Below are 24,281 nucleotides of genomic sequence, written 5' to 3'. Positions count from 1 at the left end.
CCTGTTTCCCTGTTCTGATCATAGAGGTTGAGGACTCATCTTTGTATCGGTGTCATTATAGTGTGACAGCACCAAAAGATGGACTCAGATTAATAAAGTACTCTATTTTGAAGTAGTTAATTTTCTTCTTAATGATTGGCTGATCGCTCCTGATGACCCGGACTCCAACAGAATCACCAGGAGGGATCAAACAATGAAGTTGGAAGTCCCACCCAGTTGGCTACATTAAAATGGTGGAAGCCCTCAATGGCACTGCCCATGACAACATGGCTTTTTGATAGAGGCCTCTGGTTTTGGGCCCGGTGTCCAAAAGCATCTTAAGGCTAATAAATTCATCGTTAGAACCATAGGTCATATGATTATAAGATGCTTTTGGAAAACTGGGCTGTGATCTGTCTACTACTCTGGATATCACTGGCTGCTAGTAATATCTGTTGAAGTCCAAACCACTCCTCTGCACAGGTCTGCAAGCATATTGGATGATTATTTAACTGTTAAAAAAATAACTCAATGATGACTGATACGGTGAAACTAAAGGAGGAATACATGGCCGTGGCCTAAGCTTTTTTGACTGCAGATTTTATTATTATGAAGAAAAAAAACTTGCACAACCAGATATCTAAAATGTAAAAAACACATTCAGTAAAACAGTGAATGTAAAATTCCCACTGAATAATTTACATACACACATAAAACAATATTCAGAAACGTAAACAAATTTATATTAAAATTGTGACTAAATAAAACACTAGTAAAACAAGGAAGTATCTCCTTACAATTTGTTTATAAAAACCTGGTTAACGCTTGACAGAATAAGGTCCAGTTAACTCATTCAGATAGGCAAAAACAACAAATAGCAGCTTTGAATGAACTCCATCACATGGGTTATGAATCTGCAACAGAAACAAAAATAGCATAAGTCAGTTTAAATCACTGCTTAGCTAAATATTCTACACGACAAAGACATGTCTGGACACAATATATTGCACAATGCCTTGTTGAGCCATGCTGGCCAGAACTATGACTAGAAACATGCATATAAATTGTTAAAAGGTTTTAAAAACAATTCTAATAAATACAACAGTTGGACAATGGTTTACATTTTAAAAACTAATCAGATGTTGACTGAATTATAGCACAAAGTTCAGGGATTTTGGTGGGAATTCAAATTACACTTCTCTTTTCTTAGAATGCACTTCTATATAGAAAATATATAATACTATTAGGTATGTTTTTTTTTTTTTAATATGTTGTGTTAACTTCTTGAGTGTAGGGGGCAGGATTTTCGTTTTTGGCTATAAAACGTACCCATTTGAAACAGCCTATTTCTCAGGCCCAGAAACTAGAATATGCATATAATTCAGATTAGGATAGAAAACACTCTAAAGTTTCCAAAACTGTCAAAATATTGTCTGTGAGTATAACAGAACTGATATTGCAGGCGAAAACCTGAGGAAAATCCAACAAGGAAGTGCTGTTTTTCCTGAAAGCTCTCGGTTCCATTGGATGCCTTGTTTCCATTTAAAGGGATATCAACCAGATTCCTATGGCTTCTTCAAGGTGTCAACAGTCTTTAGACATAGTTTAAGGCTTTTATTTTGAAATATGAGCGAGAAAGATCACATCGCGTCAGTGGATAGCTGGGTGTTCGCAGAGTTTTGCTTGCGCAACAGAGTGGGGCAGCCATTGTCTCTCCCTCTCCTATTGAAAAAGCTACAGTCCCGGTTGATATATTATCGGTTATATATTTTAAAAACAACCTGAGGATTGATTATAAAAAAACATTTGACATGTTTCTGTGGACATTACGGATACTATTGGAATTTTCGTCTGCGATGTCGTGACCGCTTGAGCCTGTGGATTTCTGAACATAATGCGCCAAACAAATGGAGGTATTTTGGATATGAAGATCATTAAAGCGATTTAATTTATTGCTTTTCTGACTTTCGTGACCAATCTACTTGGCTGCTAGCTGTTTGTAATATTGTCTACTGAGAGAGATGTTCTTACATAAACGCTTGTTATGCTTTCGCCGAAAGCAGTATTGAAATCTGACACGCCAGGTGGATTAACAACAAGCTAAACTGTGTTTTGCTATTTGCGATTTCATGAATATTAAATATTTTTAGTAATTTCTTTCGAATTTGGCGCTCTGCAATTCAGCAGGTGTTGATGAAAATGATCCCGCTAACGGGATAAGTGTGTCAAGAAGTTAAACTAAAGAAAATTATATGTGCCTCATTTGTATAAATGCACTGGGTATATTTGCATATATGAATATATTAACAATGGGGTGGAACAGGGCAGCAACCACCAAAACCGTGCTCTGTTTAGGCCCACCTGCACGGCCTAGACTGCCTCACTAATTACCGTTGTCACGTTCTGTTGCATAATTAAACAAGTGTCAATAGCAGGATACCCTCTTGAAAATCAACAGGCATAATCTAGAGCCAAGCGTATCTATACATCATTTACATGGTTTGCGAGATCAGACACAATATCACTATAATTTGCGTTCATTTTCAGCAGTTGCTTTTATATCAGCGCTTCTAGTTTGTAAATATTTCAACTGTACAATTTGTATTTTTTTTAATTAGTGAAAAAAATGTACATCCATCAAAATAAAGTTCTTTCTTCTCTTTCTTGTGATGTAAGTGTCGAGATGTGTTAAATCTCCAACTAAGCTTTTTTTTAGCATTTTTCTCGATGCAACGGGAAGACAACGCATTCCATTGAGCCCATTTCAGCCATTACCGGGGTGTGTTTGACAGGTCATTACAAACATTTCCGCGATCGTAACATTATATCATTTAATTTTAGTCCTGCGACATTTTAGTCGCAGGACTAAAATGAAAGCAATCAATTCAGCAAGGTTTACGTGACAAGTGGATTCTGCACCCCACAGAGGAAACAGACGGCTGAAAAACACAGATCCTCAGGTGGGCGGGGTATGCGCGTAGCTACTATGACCTACCTGTCCTCCTCCAGGAGGGCTTGGGTGTACTGTGAGAGACGGCGGGGCTCTGTTCCTGGACATCTGAAAAGTGCTGCAGACACAAGACAGAAAATATCACAAATGCATCCACAATTCTTTATTAATGCAGATTAATGAACACTCGGGGCACAGTACTCCAGCATGAATTGTGTCAGTTTGGCTATGTATTCAGATAATCATGGTTCAGCATAAAAGTTGGATCCTAAAATCAACTCTGAGGTTCTGAAATGATCTGGGTTGGAAGAAAACAAAGACGGGGTTCAACCTATGATCTGGGTTGGAAGAAAACAAAGACGGGGTTCAACCTATGATCTGGGTTGGAAGAAAACAAAGACAGGGTTCAACCTATGATCTGGGTTGGAAGAAAACAAAGACAGGGTTCAACCTATGATCTGGGTTGGAAGAAAACAAAGACAGGGTTCAACCTATGATCTGGGTTGGAAGAAAACAAAGACAGGGTTCAACCTATGATCTGGGTTGGAAGAAAACAAAGACAGGGTTCAACCTATGATCTGGGTTGGAAGAAAACAAAGACAGGGTTCAACTTACATTGTATAAATTCAAAAAGCCCATTTGATAATAGTGAATAATGAAGTAGTATGTTGCGTCATGACAAGTTTGAAAGAATAGGCCTACAGTGTAGCTATTTTAATGGTTTAACACCATATACTGACTGCCATCTATACGCAGATGTAACTGACCCAGTTCTAGCGATAGACCAGATGTGCCCAGCCAGTTATATAGACCCTGACATTCCAAGAAGATGTTTGTGTAATTTTATTGAGAAATTAGCTGAAACTGAGAAATTATGACTGACTGGATCCAGCATTAAAAGGATACTTCGGGATTTTGGCAACGGAGTCCTTTATAGACTTCCCCAGAGTCAGTTGAACTCTTGGATACCATTTTCATGTCTCTGTGCAGAGACATAAAAATGTTTTCCACGAGTTAATCAGACTCTAGGGAAGTAGATGGAAGGGCTTCATTGTCAAAATCCTGAAGTATCCCTTTAATACATAGGTCATTAAAGTCTAAACTATATGTCCAATCACCTTATCATTGAACATATTAAGTCTCCCATCTATCCACCCTCTTCCCTTTCCTCTCACCTGTTGGATCTGCTGGATCTCCCTCATAGCCAATCGGATGGAAGGATACAACCGGGGAAAAGGCCTGCTCTTGCGGTCCCGCTCATCTCCCCACGCTCTTCCTCTCTCCCCATCTCTGAGCTTCCCTCCCAGGGCCTCCCCTCCTCCTTCAGCCTCGGCCCGGTGTCTGCGGTCAGATATCCGCCTGAGGACAGGGGGTCTCTGGGCCTCCAGGGCGGGGTTCTGCCCCGGAGGCAGGAAGAGCTGCTGGAACTCAAGGTGGACCTGATCCGGGCTCAACTCGCCCTCCTCTTCCCCAGACACGGTGCTCCTGCGGTCAACCACGGCCAGGTGATCCAGGCACTTCAAGTCCTCATAGTCTGTATTGTGGTCACATGTCTGGAACATCAGACAGAATAACATTAGTGCATAAAATGTTTGATTATCCATTCTTAATGTACAGTATTACACACAGGTCCTGCCAGAGCCTGTGCCAACAGTGAGTAAATTCCACAGGAGCCAGACCCTAAAGGGGTGCATGTGCTGACCTGTCCACAGGAGGTGGTGAGCAGCTCGTTGAAGGGCTTGATGCCCACCCGGCTGTGGTGCTGCACCAGGTCAGGCAGGGAGGGGTGGGCTTTATCCTCCCCTAGGATCACATACTTCCCGTTGGACTGCATCTCAATCATGTAGTGCCTACAGCGGTTTGCCCCCCTGACATCGGATAGATGGAGAGGACAGAGGGTAACGGGTACATATCGGTCAGACAGGAGTTAGGGGTTTAATGTCTTATATCTTATATCTCACGCTATAGCGCCGGGTCGTTTTCAGCACACTGTAGTAAAACAATTGAACGAAAAACAAAAATCCCTCTAATGGGGACAAGTTCAGTTAGTACCTCCCCATTCCACATCTATATCAAAACGTTTACTGCCTGCTGAACACAACCCTGTCTTCTGTTCTTGTTTCTACTAGTCTATCAACCCCTTTCAAATACACTTAACTGCACCCTTCCTCAAGGTGACCACTGATCTAATGTGATGAGAACCAGACCCAGTAGGGGAAGGTCATTTGGATCCAGATTGTCATCCGTAGTCTTACTTGTATGTTAGTGTGTAGCCCTCCCGGCTCTGTCCTACACGAATCAGGAAGCAGCCTACAGGCTTGTCTGTCATCAGATCCTCCGCTTGTCTGGAGAGGAGACATACACAGTGCGTTTAAAACCACCCTGAAATCTGACAGAATTAAGTCTGAAGTGTGTATTACTATCCTCGTTGGTACTGGACAGTAAAACAAGGGCAATTCTCCCTCGTGGGGACATTTTACAGGTCCCCATGAGGAAAAGGCTATTTTAGGCTTAGGAGTTTGGGTTACAATTAGGGTTAGGTTTAAAGTTTGGAAAATAGGATTTTTAATGTCAATCAATTTTAGGTCCCCACAAGGATGGTAAAACATATGCTGTGTGTGTGTGTGTATCGTCCTGTCTTACTGACCTACGTGTTATCATGCCATGGAACCAGCAGGGAAAGGCACCGTTGCGGACCACCTTGCGGGCCTGCGTCTCCTTGAACCAGCGGATGTTGTCCCTTCTCTTCTTGCTCCTCTCCCTGGCCCGCTCCTCTCCTCCCACCTGGCCCATCAGCTCAGCCAGCTCACTGTGCACCTCCAGGTTGTCAAAGGGAGTGGCCTGGGAGAGACCGAGGGAACCGTATAGGGTCAATCTTAGGGTAGTTTAAGGCTCAGTTTAGGGTTCTATTCAATCAGATCTCATTAACCAACATCCGCATAGTGGTTGTTTTGGCGGTGTCGGAACTGTGTTACAGCTGACCAATCCATATAAGCAGCTCCTAGAATTATACCTAAAGCGGACATTGCCATTGGCTACATGGAATCGTAATAAGAGAAATCCCATACAGCCGTCTTTACAAGTTGGAACACTGGAATGTGAGATGTAATCTACACCTCCATTAGGATGATATAGATCCTCATTATTTAGTTTAATGATTTGAGTGTCTTTATTTCTATATAGCCTACACTTTCCCGTTCTGAACTTCTAACGTGAGTGGGACACTTTGGGCTTTATGACAATGATGAAGAGCAGCAGCTCACCTATTGGACAACTCCAACGCTTGATTTGATTGAATCTAGGCCTTAGTCATCAGAGAGTAGGAGGGGATGTCAGAGGAAAGTGTGGGAGGGCGATTGTCGAAGGGTACAAGATCAGTCAATAGCAGGTTTCAACTAACATGCTGTCTATGGGCTAGCTAGCACCAGAGATCGAGAGACTAAACATGAGATTACTTTGTGAAAATTACTTTTCACTGTTTCAAATTAATTAAAGGTTACCAGGGTCTTGAGTGTAGAAATGTACCATCGAGGACCACTTTGGAAACAAGCATTTTAAATAATACTTTCAAGTGATGCCCTCTGGATCCACATTGTTTTTGTATGTCCGTTATCCAAAATAAATTCATTTCAATATGGCCCACCTCAAACTGTTTGTTGCGGGGCCGGGGGACGGGGGCCAGGTGGGCAGCTGTGGGCATGATGGAGCGAGGCCGGGGCTGAGGCTTCTTCCTCCTGGGTAGGGGCACGGGTGGAGAGACGGGCCCTGAGACACACACACAATACTGTTGATACAGCACTAATAGGGCTGCATATGTTGAGTGACAAGGATCCTTACAGTGCTGAAATATTCAAGACATCATACAGAAATGTCTTTGACAACAAGCATGTAGAGGGGTAAAGAGGTCAAGAGCAAAAATAGAACAGTGGGTAGGGAGAAAGAGAACAAGTAGGGGATTGGAGGGAAGGTGAGCAAGAGTGAGATGAGAGGGCAACAGAGAAAAGGAAAGCGATATTTATTCTACTTACTCTTGTTCTCCTCCTCTAGCTCCTCCTCCCTCTCTCTCTGAGCCTGCCTCTGTCTGCTCACCTCCAACAGTAGGGACAGGTACTTCCTCCTGTAGCGCAGAGAGAGGTAGTCTGCAGAACACAGAAACAGAGACAATGTGAACAGAGAGCCAGAGGGGGAGATACAGTGAAGAGAGATTACTACATTACTACTGAATGACATGGAAAAGAATCACATTCTGACACAAAATGACACAACAGTCATTACAGGCCTTGAAATCAAGATACCAGACAGTATAACAGGGAAACTATCATCCATCTTACAGGGTTGTGGGGAGTTGCAACAAATACTGCAGGTAGCACTTAAAACACCAAGTAAGGTGCTGATGGCAATGTCTGAAATACATCATGATGGGACATGATTCAACAATGTCAACGTCATCTACCTACCTGCAAGGTTTTCTAGCCTCAGGCCTGAGTTTAAAAGCAGTAACATCACAGAGGCCAATGAAGCTGTTTGACAGACATTTGAGAGACTATGTTCCAGATACTATTGATGAGTGACCCTCACTTTTCTGGATGACAAGTGCGGCTTTGCCCAGTCTCTCCAACAGCCTGGACAACTCCTCCTGGTGCCAGTACTTAAAGAACAGACGAGACGACCTGCCATAGTGAGAGAGAATGTTTGAACAGTGTTCATAGATATTAAGTACTATTTGCAGGGGGAATTGTTGCATAGCGCACTGTTATAGTCGAGAAAGATGGAGATTACCATTTAACTCCAGTAATCATTAATCCACATTCATAACTTTGGGACATTTCTAAAGAACAACACAGCAGTAGAAAGCAGGAGCTGGGGACCAAGAGGGTGAAAGAGTAACTGAGATAAAGACCTGGACTCAATATAAACCCTGAGCTGACCTCCCAGTACGAGCCACTGAGCTGACCTCCCAGTACGAGCCACTGAGCTGACCTCCCAGTACGAGCCACTGAGCTGACCTCCCAGTACGAGCCACTGAGCTGACCTCCCAGTACGAGCCACTGCCTGTTCACCCCGCTATCATCCAGAAGGCGAGGTCAGTACAGGTGCATCAAAGCTGGGACCGAGAGACTGAAAAACAGCTTCTATCTCAAGGCCATCAGACTGTTAAAGATCACTAACATTGAGTGGCTGCTGCCAACATACTGACTCAACTCCTGCTCACTTTAATAATGGAAATTGATGTAAAAAAATGTATCACTAGCCACTTTAAACAATGCCACTTAATATAATGTTTACATACCCTACATTACTCATCTCATATGTGTATACTGTACTCTATACCATTTACTGCATCTTGCCTATGCCGTTCTGTACCATCACTCATTCATACATCTTCATGTACATATTCTTTATCCCTTTACACTTGTGTGTATAAGGTAGTAGTTGTGGAATTGTTAGGTTAGATTACTCGTTGGTTATTACTGCATTGTCGGAACTAGAAGCACAAGCGTTTTGCTACACTCGCATTAACATCTGCTAATCATGTGTATGTGACAAATAAAATTTGATTTGAAGCCAATGACAACGGTAACCTGTTATCTGAAGAATGAGCTGCTTTTGACAGACTGATTTTCACTTGACTGATTGAGTTTTATAAGACTTGAAATTGAATGTTGGAATCTAGGAGGCAGCTACCTAAATGTCTTGAAACTGAAATCTTATCAACGCTATTACCTCTAGCGTAAACGCATGAAACATCTGATGAGTATAGCCTGAATGACATGCTTTGATGAACGGACATATTATAACAATATATATTTATACAGGAATATTCAGGAGTAAGTTAGTCTTTTAGGACCGATTGCCAATTAATTTAACACAACAAAAGCAACTACTGTAGACTTACCCACACTTCCAGCCACGTATCGCAGTCGTGTTGAGGATGGACAAGCAGCTGAAAAAGACCCACAAACCACACAGGTTACATTTGATAAGATGTAACAAAAAACAGCTACAAAGACCTGTTTAATACCTCAAATGGACGTTGATGTATGTCATCTTTTTTTAAATTGCTGGAATGAGAGCAAGTGTCCTTATACATACCTTTCCTTGGTTAGTGGTAAATCTGGCTTGATCAGCAGAATGTTATATCTGAAGACAGAGTTTAGCATGGTGCAGCGAAAATAAAACGGCCGTGTACAGAAATATCATGCATACAAGTTTGTGTTGGTCAAGATTATTATACAAATAATACAAATTATACAAAGAATGCAAAGTTTGATAAAAATATATAAATTCACACACACACGCACACACGCACACACCTCTGAGCAAATTCTTTGAATGAGGGTCGCCAGGAGAAGCCATCTCTTCGTATCCTGATTGTTTCCAGCAGGCCGTTGTATCTTAGCTGGAAAATATTTAATTATTCTTAGTTACCATTTGAATATGTTCCACAGAGACCAAACAGAATCAGGTGTTACTGATGGCCATATTAGGGACCTACTGGACTTATTTGAAACTAAATGTAATCTCAAGGCTGAACAGCAGGTGGCGATGTAACATAATGCACCGTTATGATGATTATTGTTTAAAACGCACAAACCACAAACCAAGCAGCTCCAGAATGATAACTATTTTGGCTAGTCTTGAACTAGTCTTTAACTAGTCTAACTTATGGAGGGCAATAGATCTACAGCACAGAGATCTCAATGATGAACATTGTAAAAATCTGTATATTATGCCCCTATAACCACATACATGGGTTGTGCCACAAACATAGTGCCTTTTGCATGCCTTTGATATTTTAAGTAGAAATTGAGCACCAATATTGAATTGTAAAAGCCTGTTATATTAAATGAAGTGTCCTTTAATATAGACCACATGGAGAATTCAACAAATTAATAAAACATCCTTTAAAATTATTTTATTTAAAGAAGCCATCTTCACTTCCAGGAAGATTTTAACCCACTTAACCCAAACATGTATCCAAGTTTCATCATCGTAAAGCCTTGGTTATTTTGTTGCTTTGAAAAATAATAATAAACAAAGTAATTTCTGAAGATTATTACTTATTTCATGTGATTATTGATTGATTTACATCTGAACTCTCATTTTAATATGGTAAAACTATTTTATAAATAATTACTTAATAGTTCAATAAATCATACAGTAAAAGCAGATGAGCTGGTTCTACTCTACCTGGCCATTTCCTGGTGTTTTGTGGAGGTAAACGGAGTGGACCCAGCAAAACACGTCAACCCTGTTACCCATAGACCAGGGGTGTCAAAGTCAAATGGACGGAGGGCCAAATAAAAAAATCAGCTACAAGACGAGGGCCGGACTGTTCGAATGTTCATTGAAAATTTTTTAAATGACGCATATAGTCTAGTGAACCTAATTGAACCTACTGAAAACCTAACAAATATATTACAATATGATCAGATAAATAAAGCAATATTTTCTTATGGCTCTGTCAGTAATCTTTAATTTTCAACAGACACAAAAGACAAATTTCCATTAAATATCCCCATAACATGAACATTAAATGAAAGAAACCGGTATTCAAGGCACCATCAGTAGACTATATTTTCTATTTTAGCAAAAGTGGGCAAATTTTCAAAGAAAAACAATAATAGCAATTTTCTATCATCCACTCAACTGAAATATTTTTAAAATATAATTGGATTGAAATACAAAAAATAAAGTGCAAAAATCTATTAATCAAAAACAACACTTTGTTTAAGGAGAAGTTGCAGTGAAAACAAATACCTTTAACTTTTAAACTTGAACTGGTAAAAACTCTAAATATGTGATTGCACAGTAATGTTCACTTGTTTGAGGTTGAGGGTGATACTTGGTGGTGTCCCATCTTTTCCACAAGTTCATCAATGTTCGGGGTAAGGCTCTGAGCTGAAGAAATCCTGAATTGAGTGGAGGTGTTCAGCAGTAAGTCGACTTCTGTGTGATGTTTTGTTCAGGTTCATCAAAGAAAACAGTTGTTCACAAAACATAGACAACGTTTGAGCAGCCTGGATGCGCAGCTGGGGCATTGTGCCGGGAGGAAACGGGCAACTCCGCAGCACCCACTGCCGCATATTTTGCCCTCAGTGCATCATTGCATTGGAGGTCAATCAACTCCATTTGGAGGTTTGGTGGTGAGCTTTCCACGTCAACAGCAAATGGGTTACCGACAGTTCCAACCTGCTTTTTTGTGCTTCAAAGTCAGCAAATCGGGTCGAATCAGCGGCAAGCATACCTATTTTATCAGCCAACTGTTGCTAACGCACTTAGAGAGCTATGGTCTGGCAGCTGGGAAAGTGGCTCAAATTTTCCCGCATTGCGTCTCCCACAGAGTCAGTTTGGTTTTAAATGCCTTCACTGTACTGTACATATCAGAGATGACACGATCCCCCCTGCAGCTGCAAGTTTATTGCATTCAGATGACTCGTAATGTCACACAGAAAAGCCATTTCACACAGAAACATTTCGTCTCGGAGTTGTGTTGTGTCTTTCCCCTGTCCAAGAACAGACAAATCTCCTCAAAGCTCCATCTTTGAAGCACCTTTCCCTGGCTTAGCCATCGCACCTCTGTGTGATAAGGCAAATCACCATGCTCCGTTTCTAACTCCGTCAGAAATGCCTTGAACTGGCGGTGATTCAAACCTTTGGCTCTGAAAAGAAGTGCGTGATGATGCTCATTACATGCTCCATTTTCAAGGCTTTACCGCACAGCTTCCTGGTGTATGATACAATGATAAGCTGTCAGCTCACCTGTCGCGTTTTCCTCTTGCATCTTTTCCGTATCTTCGCCACCAGTCCGCTCCTGTGTCCACACATCGCAGGTGCTCCGTCGGTTGTCAAACCCACGTTTTTCCCAAGGCAGCTCCATCTCATTTACACATCTTGACACCTCTTCATACAAATCATGCCCCGTAGTTGTGCCATGCATAGGACGTAAAGCCAAAAACTCCTCTGTCACGCTTAGGTTGGAGTCCACTCCGAACTGGGCAATGTCAGAAATGTCGGTGCTCTCATCCACAGCCAAGGAATATGCAATAAAATCTTTTCCCTTTTTCACAAGCTGCTCTTTTAGATTGATGGACAACTGGTCTACTCAATGGTGTTTCTGCTCAGACTCACATTTAAAAAGAGTTGCCTTTTTCTGGGCAAACTTCGTCACAAACTTTAATCATGCAGTTTTTGATGAAATCCCCCTCCGTAAATGGCCGGCTGATTTAGCGATCTCTTCTGTGCCTTGACAGCAGCCTGGCCTTGTGATTTGGCTTTTTGAACAGAGCCTGTCCAGATTTGAGGCCTCGTTTTAATTCCTCTGCCTTTTGTAGCCTTTGTTCCATGTCCATATTCTTGTTTTTGTCCGCGTGTTTCGTTTCATAATGTCGTCTCAGATTATACTCTTTCAGTACCGCCACACTTTCTCCACACAGAAGACACACAGGTTTTCCAGCTACCTTCGTGAACATATACTCCGACTCCCACCTTGTTTGAAACCCCGGTTCTCAGTATCCACCTTCCGTTTTGCCATTTTTGATGGGTATCTGAAAGTTAATTTTACTGTGATGCTGACGACTGCTGTGCCAATAAATATTGAAATGAAGCAGCCTACTGCTCGGTGCGTCACCTTTGCATTGTGGGAAATGTAGTATTGGTGCGTGTAAAAGATCTGCGGGCTGCCGGCTTGCTGCGGGCCGGTTCTAATAATAAATCAAGATCATCCCAGGGGCCGTAAAAAACCTTCTTGCGGGCCGGATGTGGCCCGCGGGCCTTGACTCTGACATATGTGCCATAGACAGACCGGCTAGAAATGCTTTAAAATTATTCCCTGTTGCACACACCAAGCTTCCATTCCCCCTGTCACAAGGGGATTTATTAATCATTTAAAAATAGTCAACCCTGTTACATTTGGCACTTCCTTTTTTTTTTTACCTCGAGATGGGAAAATGTTTTTTTTTTAATGAAGTTGAACATGTGCTCTTTATGACAGAATGTAAACATTTTGTGAAATAAAAATAATATTTACCAAGTTACACATCTCAAAAGTCACCGTATTGGTGGAATGACCCACATATGTAATGAAAAAGACCTTAAAAATCAGCTTTAACAGACTATTCACAGTAATTAATTAACAATAGTTCCAGTTTGACTATTGTCCACCCACCCGCCAATACTGCATTGTACTGTTTTATCAGTTCAGCCCTAGACAAACAAATTAAAAAGCACTACAGACGAGGAGGGGAGGGAAGAAAGACCCCTGGTGTCAGACTAGACAGCAGTGTTCACTGACAGGGCAGAGTATTGACTGGCTTCATTGTGCCATCAGGGCTATACTAACCCTCCCCTGGGGCCAAATCCACTTCCTCTGAACATCATCAGACAGTCACACACTGACCCACTAACCTAGTACCTAGTCCCAGGGCTGGCAGCAGAATGAATCCGTTGGACGGGCCTTTGATTTAAATAGGCGTGCACATTTTTTCACAGAACATTCTCGTTTCTCAAAATCATTGTCACGTGGTTAATCATACAAATCTGAAGTAAAATTTAAAAATATATAAATTCAACTAAGGCGAGAGCACCAGTCTCTGCCATATGGACACATTGATCCATTTGCAAAGTATGTTAACCTCTCTAGGATATTCAGGAAGGTAGCATCCCACCTTAACAACAGCCAGTGAAAGTGCAGGGCACCAAATTCAAAACAGAAATCCCATAATTAAAATTCCTCAAACATACAAGTATTTCATACCATTTCAAAGATAAACTTGTTGTAAATCCAGCCACAGTGTCCGATTTCAAAAAGGCTTTACGACGAAAGCACACCAAATGATTATGTTATGTCAGTACCTAGTCACAGAAAAGCACAGCCATTTTTCCAGCCAAAGAGAGAGTCACAAAAAGCAGAAATAGAGATAAAATTAATCACTATCCTTTGATGATCTTCATCAGATGACACTCATAGGAGTTCATGTTACACAATACATGTATGTTTTGTTCGATAAAGTTAATATTTATATCCAAAAATCTCAGTTTACATTGGCGCGTTACGTTCAGTAGTTCCAAAACATCCGGTGATTTTGAGCCACATCAATTTACAGAAATACTCATAATAAACATTGCTAAAAGATACAAGTGTTAGGGCCTCCCGGGTGGCACAGTGGTTAAGGGCTGTGCCACCAGAGACTCTGGGTTCACCTATGTCGCAACTGGGAGGTCTGTGGGGCGACGCACAATTGGCCCAGCGTTGTCCGGGTTAGGGAGGGTTTGGCCGGTAGGGATATCCTTGTCTCATTGTGCACCAGCGACTCCTGTGGCGGGCCGGGTGCAGTGCGCGCTAACCAAGGTTGCCAGGTGCACGGTGTTTCCTCCAACACATTGGTGCGGCTGGCTTCCGGGTTGGATGCGCGCTGTGTTAAGAAGCAGTGCGGCTTGGTTGGGTTGTGTATCGGAGAACGCATGACTTTCGACCTTCGTCTCTCCCGAGCCCGTACGGGAGTTGTAAAGATGAGACAAGATAGTAGCTACTAACAATTGGATACCACGAAATTGGGGAGAAAAAGGGGGTAAAAAAATATAAAAAAGATAAGTGTTATGCATGGAATTTTAGATCCACTTCTCCTTAATGCAACCGCTGTCAGATTTCAAAAAACCTTTACCGAAAAAGCACACCACGCAATAATCTGAGTACAGCTCTCAGACAACAAAACAAGCCATACAGATATCCATCGTGTTGTGGAGTCAACAACGTCAGAAATAGCATTATAAATATTTACTTACCTTTGATAATCTTCATCAGAATGCACTCCAAGGAATCCTAGTACCACAATAAATGTTTGTTTTGTTCGATAAAGTCCATCATTTATGTCCAAATACCTCCTTTTTGTTCACGTGTTTAGCCCAGTAATCCAAATTCATGAGGCACGAGCAGTTCTGTTACAGTCCGTAGAAACATGTCAAACGAAGTATTGAATCAATCTTTTGGATGTTTTTATCACAAATCTTCAATAATGTTTCAACCGGAGAATTCCTTTGTCTGTAGAAATGCAGTGGAAAGCAAGCTACCTCTCACGTGAACGCACGTGGTCAGCTCATGGCACTCTGGCAGACCCAGACCCATGGGTACCCAGACCTCCATACAGTAGAAGCATCAAACAAGGTTCTAAAGACTGTTGACATCTAGTGGAAGCCTTAGGAAGTGCAATATGACCCCATAGACACTGTATATTCAATAGGCAATGACTTGAAAAACTACAAACTTCAGGTTTTTTGCCTGCCATGAGTTTTGTTATACTCACAGACATCATTCAAACAGTTTCAGAAACTTCAGAGTGTTTTCTATCCAAATCTACTAATAATATGCATATATTCACAACTGGGCCTGAGTAGCAGGCAGTTTACTCTGGGCATCTTCATCCAAGCTACTCAATACTGCCCCCCAGTCTCAAAGAAGTTAAGTTGTGAGGTTACTGTGTGAGGTGAATAAAACATTTGTGAGAAACTCAGCTTATTAGTGGTGGACTCGGTGAGTTAAGACAATCAGAAAACATACATTGCCAAATGGGCACTGTGTTTCTCACAAGCGTAGCAGGTTGTGAACTTTGCGAACAATTTTTCCACTCCGGGAAAGAGAACAGTAAATGACTAACCAAATGAATGAGGATTAACAGTATATTTACTGGGCCTACTGGTGACATATGTAATGGGGAATTGATTCATTTAAAAAATAATAAAAGAACAATCAAAAGGGCAAACAACACCCATAAGGAAACCATGAAGGCACATGAATTGTCAGGAGACCACTGAGCACATTCTGGAGGAAGTACTTTGAATGTTTTTATTTAGACAGTAGGAATTATAGAATTTTGGCAAAACATCAGAAGCCATTATCCTAACAGTGCACTGTGCACTTGCCAACTTTCCTTTCACAAGAGTCTGAAACCAGAGCTCTGTATATAACGACAATATGCTCATGTCTCCACCCTAAAAATAGGAGACGTTGTCCCAAAGGCGGGAACGCAGGCGACAAGCTTTAGGTCTGCATATTATGCCCATAAAATATTCTGGACAGATTTTGGCACGAGCGAACCCACCCGCTTGCTTCGCCTCTTCCCCTCTGCTGAAACTCTCACCGGAGAAAGCATCTTAGTGAGCGAAACAGCACCCCTCTGTCTTATTATATGTAGAAATAGTATGACATGCCATACTCTTTTGGTCCAGACAGAATCAGATGCATGGTCAACACAAACTGAGACAGATGGGCTCGGATGCTTTATCTGAGATTGATGAGTCTTTGTCTCCGTCAAATAAAGATTGATATTTCAATATGTTTTTTGGACAGACAAGGAGGTACGGTAGGGCGGTCCCCCTACGGCCCTAACCTAGACCCTGTTACTGCTGCTGCTTAGTCAACCCCTGATTGCCATACTGGGGACTGAGTAATGTTCATTAGGACACACCGGAGCAAAACATTTAGCTACGGAAAAGGAAAACACGCGTTTATTATTGGTCAAGTTCAGTGCGATTTCTTCCATTTCATGCCTATCGAACACAACCCTGACTCTGAAGTTCACTCAATCTACATTCTTAGGATCTATACTGTGTTATAGATATAACTTTTAGTACTGACAATTATGCACCGTTCTGAAAGCATAGATGATTCTGACAAAGGGTTAAACGTTGAGGGCACAAACGTACTGGTGTTGTATCAGTAGGCTTGTGCACCCTTCCCAGGAAGTAATCTACAGTAGCTAGGGGAAATACTAAAGCATTGGATGATACCTGGTTAATCTTCCGTGTAAGGTAGATATGAACAGTGCAGTATCTGAAAGGATATGATATATTGGTTCTCACCTGGTCCATGACCCTTTTGTTGTCCACCTGGTCAGGAAGCTTGTTGCCGTTAGGTTTAATGCAGCGAACAAAGTGAGGACTGGCCACAAACATCTTCTCCATCAGCACAGCCAGAGAGTGCTGCAAGGAAGACACACATACACATTGTGGAGATTACTAACTTATCTGTGCATCTTTAATTTACAGCAGTCCAGTCTATAGGTAGGCATATTTAGGATTTTCAGTTTGGTTCATACTTAGTGCTCAGACATTATGAAACCAAATGCTCAGAAATAAGAAGTTTATAAAGCCAGATGTGCTATATAGAGTCAACTTCCATCTTACCTTAAACTGGGCCCCCACCGACTGTTTCCTAGTTGAGTTAAAGTTGTCATCTGCCTTTTGCATGACCTAAAGGAAAAAATATTAACATACTTTAAACCCCGCCCAAAAATCCACTTTATGCCTTTGACTTGTATTGTAAGAAAGGTCCAAATATGGCCTTGCTGTTAGTTACCAATAATTATTCTACAGAAACTGTCATTCTACAGAAACTGTCATAAAAAACATCACTGGACTTGTGATCTACAATGCCGACCTTTGCTTTGCGTGGCATCAAGGTCCCTGTCCTGGAGATTGTGGCTGAAGATACATCAAATACAAATCATATGAATATTAGATATGAGATGCCAGACAGACTGTGATCAATGTTTTAAACTAGAACAATGCTCAAACTAACCAGAGGCTGTACATGTTATGGTGGTGTGTTCAGATAAGAGTAAGCATGTATTATTTATTAATGCGTACTACATCATTTACTAAGAGGTGTATTTGTCCACAAGCTCTCATTGGGAACCAGCAAACGTCATTGTGTATCAGCTCTGATTCATGTCAAGCATGTGTACACAACTGATTTAATAGCTACAGTTTAACAAATCACTGTGCAAAAAGACAAATAAGAGATTGCATCAGAAATAAAAACAAAGCCATAGACTGGTTCCTTTCTGGCTAAACGAAGAGCTGTAGAACACAGACACATTCAGATGGCCTCACGTACCTGCAAAAAGGACACTGAGTAGAGGGGTGACACTGTTGATGAAGAGGTCTCTGATGCTGGCTGGGATGGTATCTCTGTTCATCTCTAGGAAGCCTCCTCCATTATACTGGACCTGGACACAGGAAGTACAGAACACTTACACTTCATTTGAAGTCCATATCTACAATGCTTCATAAATACACTCAATTAGTTATTATGCAGTCATAATGTAGTATAAGTGTAGTTCTAAACAATAGCTTATAAATGGCCTCTATCAATACTCATTGTGCATTATAAAGTACTATTATAAAGGAGGTATGTAACCTCACCTTCCCAGCATAGTGAACCACAGTGAAGAGGGGGCTGTGACTCCGGACCACCTCAGTGCATTATAAAGTACTATTATAAAGGAGGTATGTAAACCTCACCTTCCCAGCATAGTGAACCACAGTGAAGAGGGGGCTGTGACTCCGGACCACCTCATAGTGCATTATAAAGTACTATTATAAAGGAGGTATGTAACCTCACCTTCCCAGCATAGTGAACCACAGTGAAGAGGGGGCTGTGACTCCGGACCACCTCATAGTGCATTATAAAGTACTATTATAAAGGAGGTATGTAACCTCACCTTCCCAGCATAGCGAACCACAGTGAAGAGGGGGCTGTGACTCCGGACCACCTCATAGTGCATTATAAAGTACTATTATAAAGGAGGTATGTAACCTCACCTTCCCAGCATAGTGAACCACAGTGAAGAGGGGGCTGTGACTCCGGACCACCTCATAGTGCATTATAAAGTACTATTATAGAGGAGGTATGTTACCTCACCTTCCCAGCATAGTAGTGAAGAGGGGCTGTGACTCCGGACCACAGTGAAGCATAGTGAACCACAGGGGGGCTGTGACTCCGGACCACCTCATAGTGCATTATAAAGTACTATTATAGAGGAGGTATGTTACCTCACCTTCCCAGCATAGTGAACCACAGTGAAGAGGGGGCTGTGACTCCGGACCACCTCATAGTGCATTATAAAGTACTATTATAAAGGAGGTATGTAACCTCACCTTCCCAGCATAGTGAACCACAGTGAAGAGGGGGCTGTGACTCCGGACCACCTCATAGTGCATTATAAAGTACTATTATAAAGGAGGTATGTAACCTCACCTTCCCAGCATAGTGAACCACAGTGAAGAGGGGGCTGTGACTCCGGACCACCTCATAGTGCATTATAAAGTACTATTATAAAGGAGGTATGTAACCTCACCTTCCCAGCATAGTGAACCACAGTGAAGAGGGGGCTGTGACTCCGGACCACCTCATAGTGGGGGCTGCTTTTAAATTTACTGTTCAACTTGTCCACAAAGTCTCTGTCTGATGCCTTAGGGGACAAATAGGGAAAAGAGATTAGAATTAATACACAAACATTTATATCAGGGTTGGGGTCAATTTCATTTCAATTCCAGTCAATTCAGGAAGTACAATGAAGTACAATGAAATTCTGTAATTTGGTGTACTTTCTGAATTGAGTGGAATTGAAATAGAACTGAGCCCATCCCTGATTAATACAGAGATGTATGGGTGTATGGAGACCACTACAGTACCTGAGGAAAGGCACTCTGCTCGTCCAGGAGAGAAAGTATCCCAATAGGTTTAGTAAGGATCAGGTCCTGTGGGAGAGACACACATTAGTTGTATATGAGACAAGGAAAAACACCTAAACAAACACATTCTATTGAGAAAATGCATATTTGGGTTAATCTAACCAATTGTTAACTGGGTAAAACAAACATGGTACACAACTTCATATGACTTTAAAACAGAAAATTCTCACAGTACAAGGATAATATTTTGTTTTCCTGAAGATTGGTTAACAAGGTTTCCAGGTTTTTATTGACTAGGGCCCCTACACTGTAAAATGCTCTTGAAGTTGTATAGTGCTCAGTAGGCATTAGGACAGAGTGGGTACACAGCAAATTACCTGTGGATCCAGGTTGTGCATTACTCGCTCTAGGTCCAATCCTAACTTGAGTTAGAATTCTTCCCACAACTCCTAATGTGTCCATCTTATCCCATAACTTACAGACAGGCTCTACTCATACCTTCAGCCATAGACAGGGACACTATTTTCTGCCAAATGACACCAGATGTTTCTATATAGACAAGAGGATGATGCCACAGGCTGAAAGCTGAAGTGCCTATTAAGCTACTGGCATGTGACTGAACACTGCCCCGTCAGCATTTCCCCTTCCTGGGGTCTGCGTTCTTTTATATCTGCCAGACTCACAGTGGGTTTACACAACCTGTTTGTGTTATTACTGAGAGAGAGGGGGAGGTAAACAGAGTGAAAGGGAGGTAAAGGGAGAGCAAAAAAAGTATGTGATAGAGAAAAGGGTGTAAAAAGGGGATGCAAAAAAGGCTGAGAGAAAAAGAGTACTACTGTAAGTGATGAGGGGGAAAGAGTACTGCTGTAAGTGATGAGGGGGAAAGAGTACTACTGTAAGTGATGAGGGGGAAAGAGTACTACTGTAAGTGATGGGGGAAAAAAAAGAGCTGAGAGAAAAGAGTACTACTGTAAGTGATGAGGGGGAAAAAGAAACTGTAAGAGTACTACTGTAAGTGATGAGGGGGAAAGAGTACTACTGTAAGTGATGAGGGGGAAAGAGTACTACTGTAAGTGATGGGGGAAAAAGAGTACTACTGAGTGACTACTGTAAGTGATGAGGGGGAAAGAGTACTACTGTAAGTGATGGGGGGAAAAAAAGAGTACTACTGTAAGTGATGAGGGGGAAAAAAAGAGTACTACTGTAAGTGATGAGGGGGAAAAAGAGTACTACTGTAAGTGATGAGGGGGAAAGAGTACTACTGTAAGTGATGGGGGAAAAAAAGAGTACTACTGTAAGTGATGAGGGGAAAGAGTACTACTGTAAGTGAAGGGGGAAAAAAGAGTACTACTGTAAGTGATGAGGGGGAAAGAGTACTTCTGTAAGTGATGGGGGGAAAAAAAGAGTACTACTGTAAGTGATGAGGAAAAAAAAAAAAGAGTACTACTGTAAGTGATGAGGGGGGAAAAGTAGGTTGTGTCTTTTTACCAGGATAGGCTTGTTGTCTTTGAAGGAGATCGTCTCCCACTCGATGCCCTCTTCCTTGTATTCATTCTGCTCCATCAGAAAGATGTGCTGCAGGATGACAAATGCATACAAAGACGCATGAATGACTAAAAACAAAAGGACAGCAGGTATTTCCAGTTTCTTTCACAAGAGCTTTGGTCACAGGGGAACATCTATCATTGGATCAATCTGCTTTGTCCAATCGTTTCATGAGAAGATGGCACATTCAATAGTGTGTGGCCTTCAGTCACAAAAACGCCAACAGAAGCCCTGAAGCCCTATGCAGTTGTAATCTAGTGATCCGACAGCATTAAATCATCATAAGCAGATTCCTATGGCATTTGACCCAAATGTATTCAGTGCTCAAATGGACAGGCCCCAAAGGAACGGCACCTCAGTACCTCCAGGCTCTGATCAGGCCCTACACCCAAACAAGGGCACTGCGTTCATCCACCTCTGGCCTGCTCGCCTCCCTACCACTGAGGAAGTACAGTTCCCGCTCAGCCCAGTCAAAACTGTTCGCTGCTCTGGCCCCCCAATGGTGGAACAAACTCCCTCACGACGCCAGGACAGCGGAGTCAATCACCACCTTCCGGAGACACCTGAAACCCCACCTCTTTAAGGAATAGGATAAAGTAATCCTTCTCACCCCCCTTAAAAAATTTAGATGCACTATTGTAGTGGCTGTTCCACTGGATGTCATAAGGTGAATGCACCAATTTGTAAGTCGCTCTGGATAAGAGCGTCTGCTAAATGACTTAAATGTAAATGTACTAGCAGAGAGTAGTCCACAGCAGTGTGACTAGTACAAGTAGACTCTCTTTAACTCCAGCATCCCATGCATACAGTACAGTGAGCTCCAAAAGTATTGGGACACATGCTGTTTTGGCTCTGTACTCTAGCACTTTGAAATAAAGATGATATAATGACTATGAGGTTAAAGTGCAGAATTACAGCACTTGTTGTACATTGGTCCCATAAAACATGGGGACTAAGGTATTGGTACAAATTCACTTATGTGTATCAAAAGTTTAGTATTTGGTCCCATATTCCTAGCACACAATGATAACATCAATCTTGTGACTCTACAAACTTGTTGGATGCATTTGTTGTTTGTTTTGGTTGTTTCAGATTATTTTGTGCCTGATAGAAATGAATGGTAAATCATGTAGTGTCATTTGAGACACTTATTGTAAATAAGAATAGAATATGTTTCTAAACACGTCTACATTAATGTGAATGCTACCATGATTACAGATAATCCTGAATGAATTGTGAATAATGATGAGTGAGAAAGTTACTGATGCACAAATATCATAACCCCAAGACATGCTAACCTCTCACCAATACAATAACAGGGGAGGTTAGCATTTTTTTTTTTTTTGGGGGGGGGGGGGGGGGTGATATTTATGCCTCTAACTTTGTAATTCAGGACTATCCATAATCATGGTAGCTGATAGTCTGCACATTAACCTAATATTCATTGTATCATTTTAAATTCAAAGTGCTGGAGTACAGAGCCAAAACAACAACAAGAAAACAATGCACTGTCCCAATACTTTTGGAGCTCACTGTATGTACTCTAGGCCAGCTGACCTAAAATTACATGTTTTTCTGAAGCCTTCCACTGAAAAATAACATTTAAAAAAGAGACACTAATAGGCATTTATAGCCATTTCAAAAAGCAGAACCAATTGCAGATTATGTTTGGATTCCTGTTCCTCTACTAATCCTAAATAAAGAGACAAGCTGACCACGTGTTTCTTTTAAGTGTTTGGGACTTACGTTAACAAACCCTACAGGCTGTCATTTTAGGGGACTTCAATAGAGAATCACTTCTAAGGGACCCAAGATGACACGGCTACTTCTTTGTGCACTGATATTTACACTTACGTGGTTAAAGAAGTACTGCAGCTGTTCATTGGCCAGGTTGATGCAGAGCTGCTCAAAACGGTTCACGGCAAAATTCTCAAACCCGAAAATGTCAAGGATACCTGTATTATTTAACAAGAAAATAGAATGGTCAATCTGACATCTCTGGTTGAGAAGAAGAAAATGTAAAAAGAGTTGTGGAATTTTGTTACATTTAAAGTTTCCCTTGAAACGGACCTATTTCATTCAGCTCAACGTCAAAGTCAACATTGGGAGCCAGCAGTTCGTTAACTTTACTGACAATCCAGCCAAATACTCTCCCATAAGCCACTTTGGCAATGGAGTCCCTGGCATCTGTAGATAAACACACAACAACAACATATTAACGGAGTCAAGTGCTCTTGAAAACATGATTAATAGTATTTCTATTTTGAGCTTCAGTTTATTGTTTTCTTTCCCATTGATGCTAAAGCAGTCAGGCCAGGAACGAAGCAAAAGTAATCCGCTAACCAAAAATACTAGCTCAAATAGCCAACCAACCAGCCTGTTACCAACCCTTAGTAAACTTTCAGAAAAAACTATGCTTGACCAGATAAAATTATATTTTACTATAAACAAATTGACAACAGACTTTCGGCATGCTTATAGGGAAGGACATTCAACAAGCATGGCATTAGACAAATGACTGATTGGCTGAGAGACATTTATGTTAAAAAATATTGTGGGAGCTGTTCTGTTAGACTTCAGTGTGGCTTTTGACAGAAAAACGTATGTGTTATGGCTTTACACCCCATGCTATATTGTGGATAAAGAGTTCTGTCTAACAGAACACAGAGGGTGTTCTTTAATGGAAGCCGCTCCAACATAATCCAGGTGGAATCAGGAATTCCCCAGGGCAACTGTCTAGGCCCCTTACTTTTTTCAGTCTTTACTAATGACACACCATTGGCCTTGAGTAAAGCCAGTGTATCTATGTATGCGGATGACTCAACACATGAGCTACTGAAATTACTGTAACACTTAAAGAGCTGTAGTTAGTTTAGGAATGGGTGGCAAGGAATAAGTTAGTCCTAAATATTTCAAAAACTAAAAGCATTGTATTTTGGACAAATCATTCACTAAACCGCAACTACATATTGTAATAAATAAATGTGGAAATTGAGCAAGTTGAGGTGACTAAACTGCTAGGAGTAATCCTGGATTGTAAACTGTCATGGTCAAAACAATAGTAGCTAAGATGGGCAGAAGTCAGTCCATAATAAAGTGCTGCTCTGTCTTTTTAACAACAATATCAACAAGGCAGGTCCTAAAGGCTCTTGACTGTTCAGTCGTGTGGTCAGGTGCCACAAAGAGGGACATCGGAAAATTACAACTGACTCAGAAGAGGGCAGCACGACTGGCCCTTAAATGTACACGGAGAACTAACAATAATATGCATGTCCATTTTTTCTTTATTTAAATACATCTCTAATGGCTCAAAGTGGAGGGATTGACATCGTCA

At 41.4% G+C, this 24,281-nt stretch overlaps 2 protein-coding genes across 2 annotated transcripts in view; both read right to left on the bottom strand.

Annotated features, from left to right (window-relative positions):
• Positions 1 to 573: 573 nt before the first annotated feature.
• On the bottom strand, positions 574 to 18,204 carry LOC115101209 (SH2 domain-containing protein 4B-like). Its single transcript, XM_065004798.1, has 17 exons — positions 18,131 to 18,204; positions 17,823 to 17,934; positions 17,364 to 17,407; positions 17,111 to 17,176; positions 16,787 to 16,906; positions 9,244 to 9,329; positions 9,023 to 9,070; positions 8,826 to 8,873; positions 7,508 to 7,599; positions 6,958 to 7,068; positions 6,573 to 6,694; positions 5,577 to 5,770; positions 5,185 to 5,274; positions 4,632 to 4,797; positions 4,105 to 4,482; positions 2,975 to 3,047; positions 574 to 893 (listed from the first exon to the last, which is right to left on the bottom strand). The coding sequence occupies exons 2-17, from the start codon at positions 17,902 to 17,904 to the stop codon at positions 886 to 888; spliced, it is 1,728 nt and encodes a 575-aa protein (XP_064860870.1). The 5' UTR covers positions 17,905 to 17,934; positions 18,131 to 18,204; the 3' UTR covers positions 574 to 885.
• A 575-nt stretch (positions 18,205 to 18,779) lies between these two features.
• The window catches only part of LOC135562399 (unconventional myosin-VIIa-like), a 32,983-nt gene continuing 27,481 nt past the window's right edge, over positions 18,780 to 24,281 (bottom strand). The window contains exons 10-14 of the mRNA XM_065004797.1: positions 23,018 to 23,134; positions 22,802 to 22,902; positions 20,891 to 20,977; positions 19,403 to 19,468; positions 18,780 to 19,179 (exon numbers count right to left, since the gene is read on the bottom strand). Of these exons, the coding sequence (XP_064860869.1) occupies positions 19,018 to 19,179; positions 19,403 to 19,468; positions 20,891 to 20,977; positions 22,802 to 22,902; positions 23,018 to 23,134 (533 nt within the window). The 3' untranslated portion in view covers positions 18,780 to 19,017. The remainder of the gene's footprint in view (positions 19,180 to 19,402; positions 19,469 to 20,890; positions 20,978 to 22,801; positions 22,903 to 23,017; positions 23,135 to 24,281) is intronic.

This window comes from Oncorhynchus nerka, linkage group LG19, assembly GCF_034236695.1.
Source record: "Oncorhynchus nerka isolate Pitt River linkage group LG19, Oner_Uvic_2.0, whole genome shotgun sequence".
In the NCBI taxonomy this organism is placed as follows: Eukaryota; Metazoa; Chordata; class Actinopteri; order Salmoniformes; family Salmonidae; genus Oncorhynchus; species Oncorhynchus nerka.
The sequence above is the reverse complement of the archived record's forward strand: the minus strand, read 5'-3'. Positions and strand labels throughout refer to the sequence as shown.

Coding starts and splice junctions, on each gene's coding strand:
- LOC115101209 (XM_065004798.1), bottom strand. CDS start 17,904: ATGAACAGAGATACCATCCCAGCCAGCATCAGAGACCTCTTCATCAAC. Junction 9,330..16,786: donor ACAAAAGGGTCATGGACCAG/GTGAGAACCAAT, acceptor AATATTTTCCAG/CTAAGATACAACGGCCTGCT. Junction 4,798..5,184: donor GGCTACACACTAACATACAA/GTAAGACTACGG, acceptor ATCCGATGTCAG/GGGGGCAAACCGCTGTAGGC.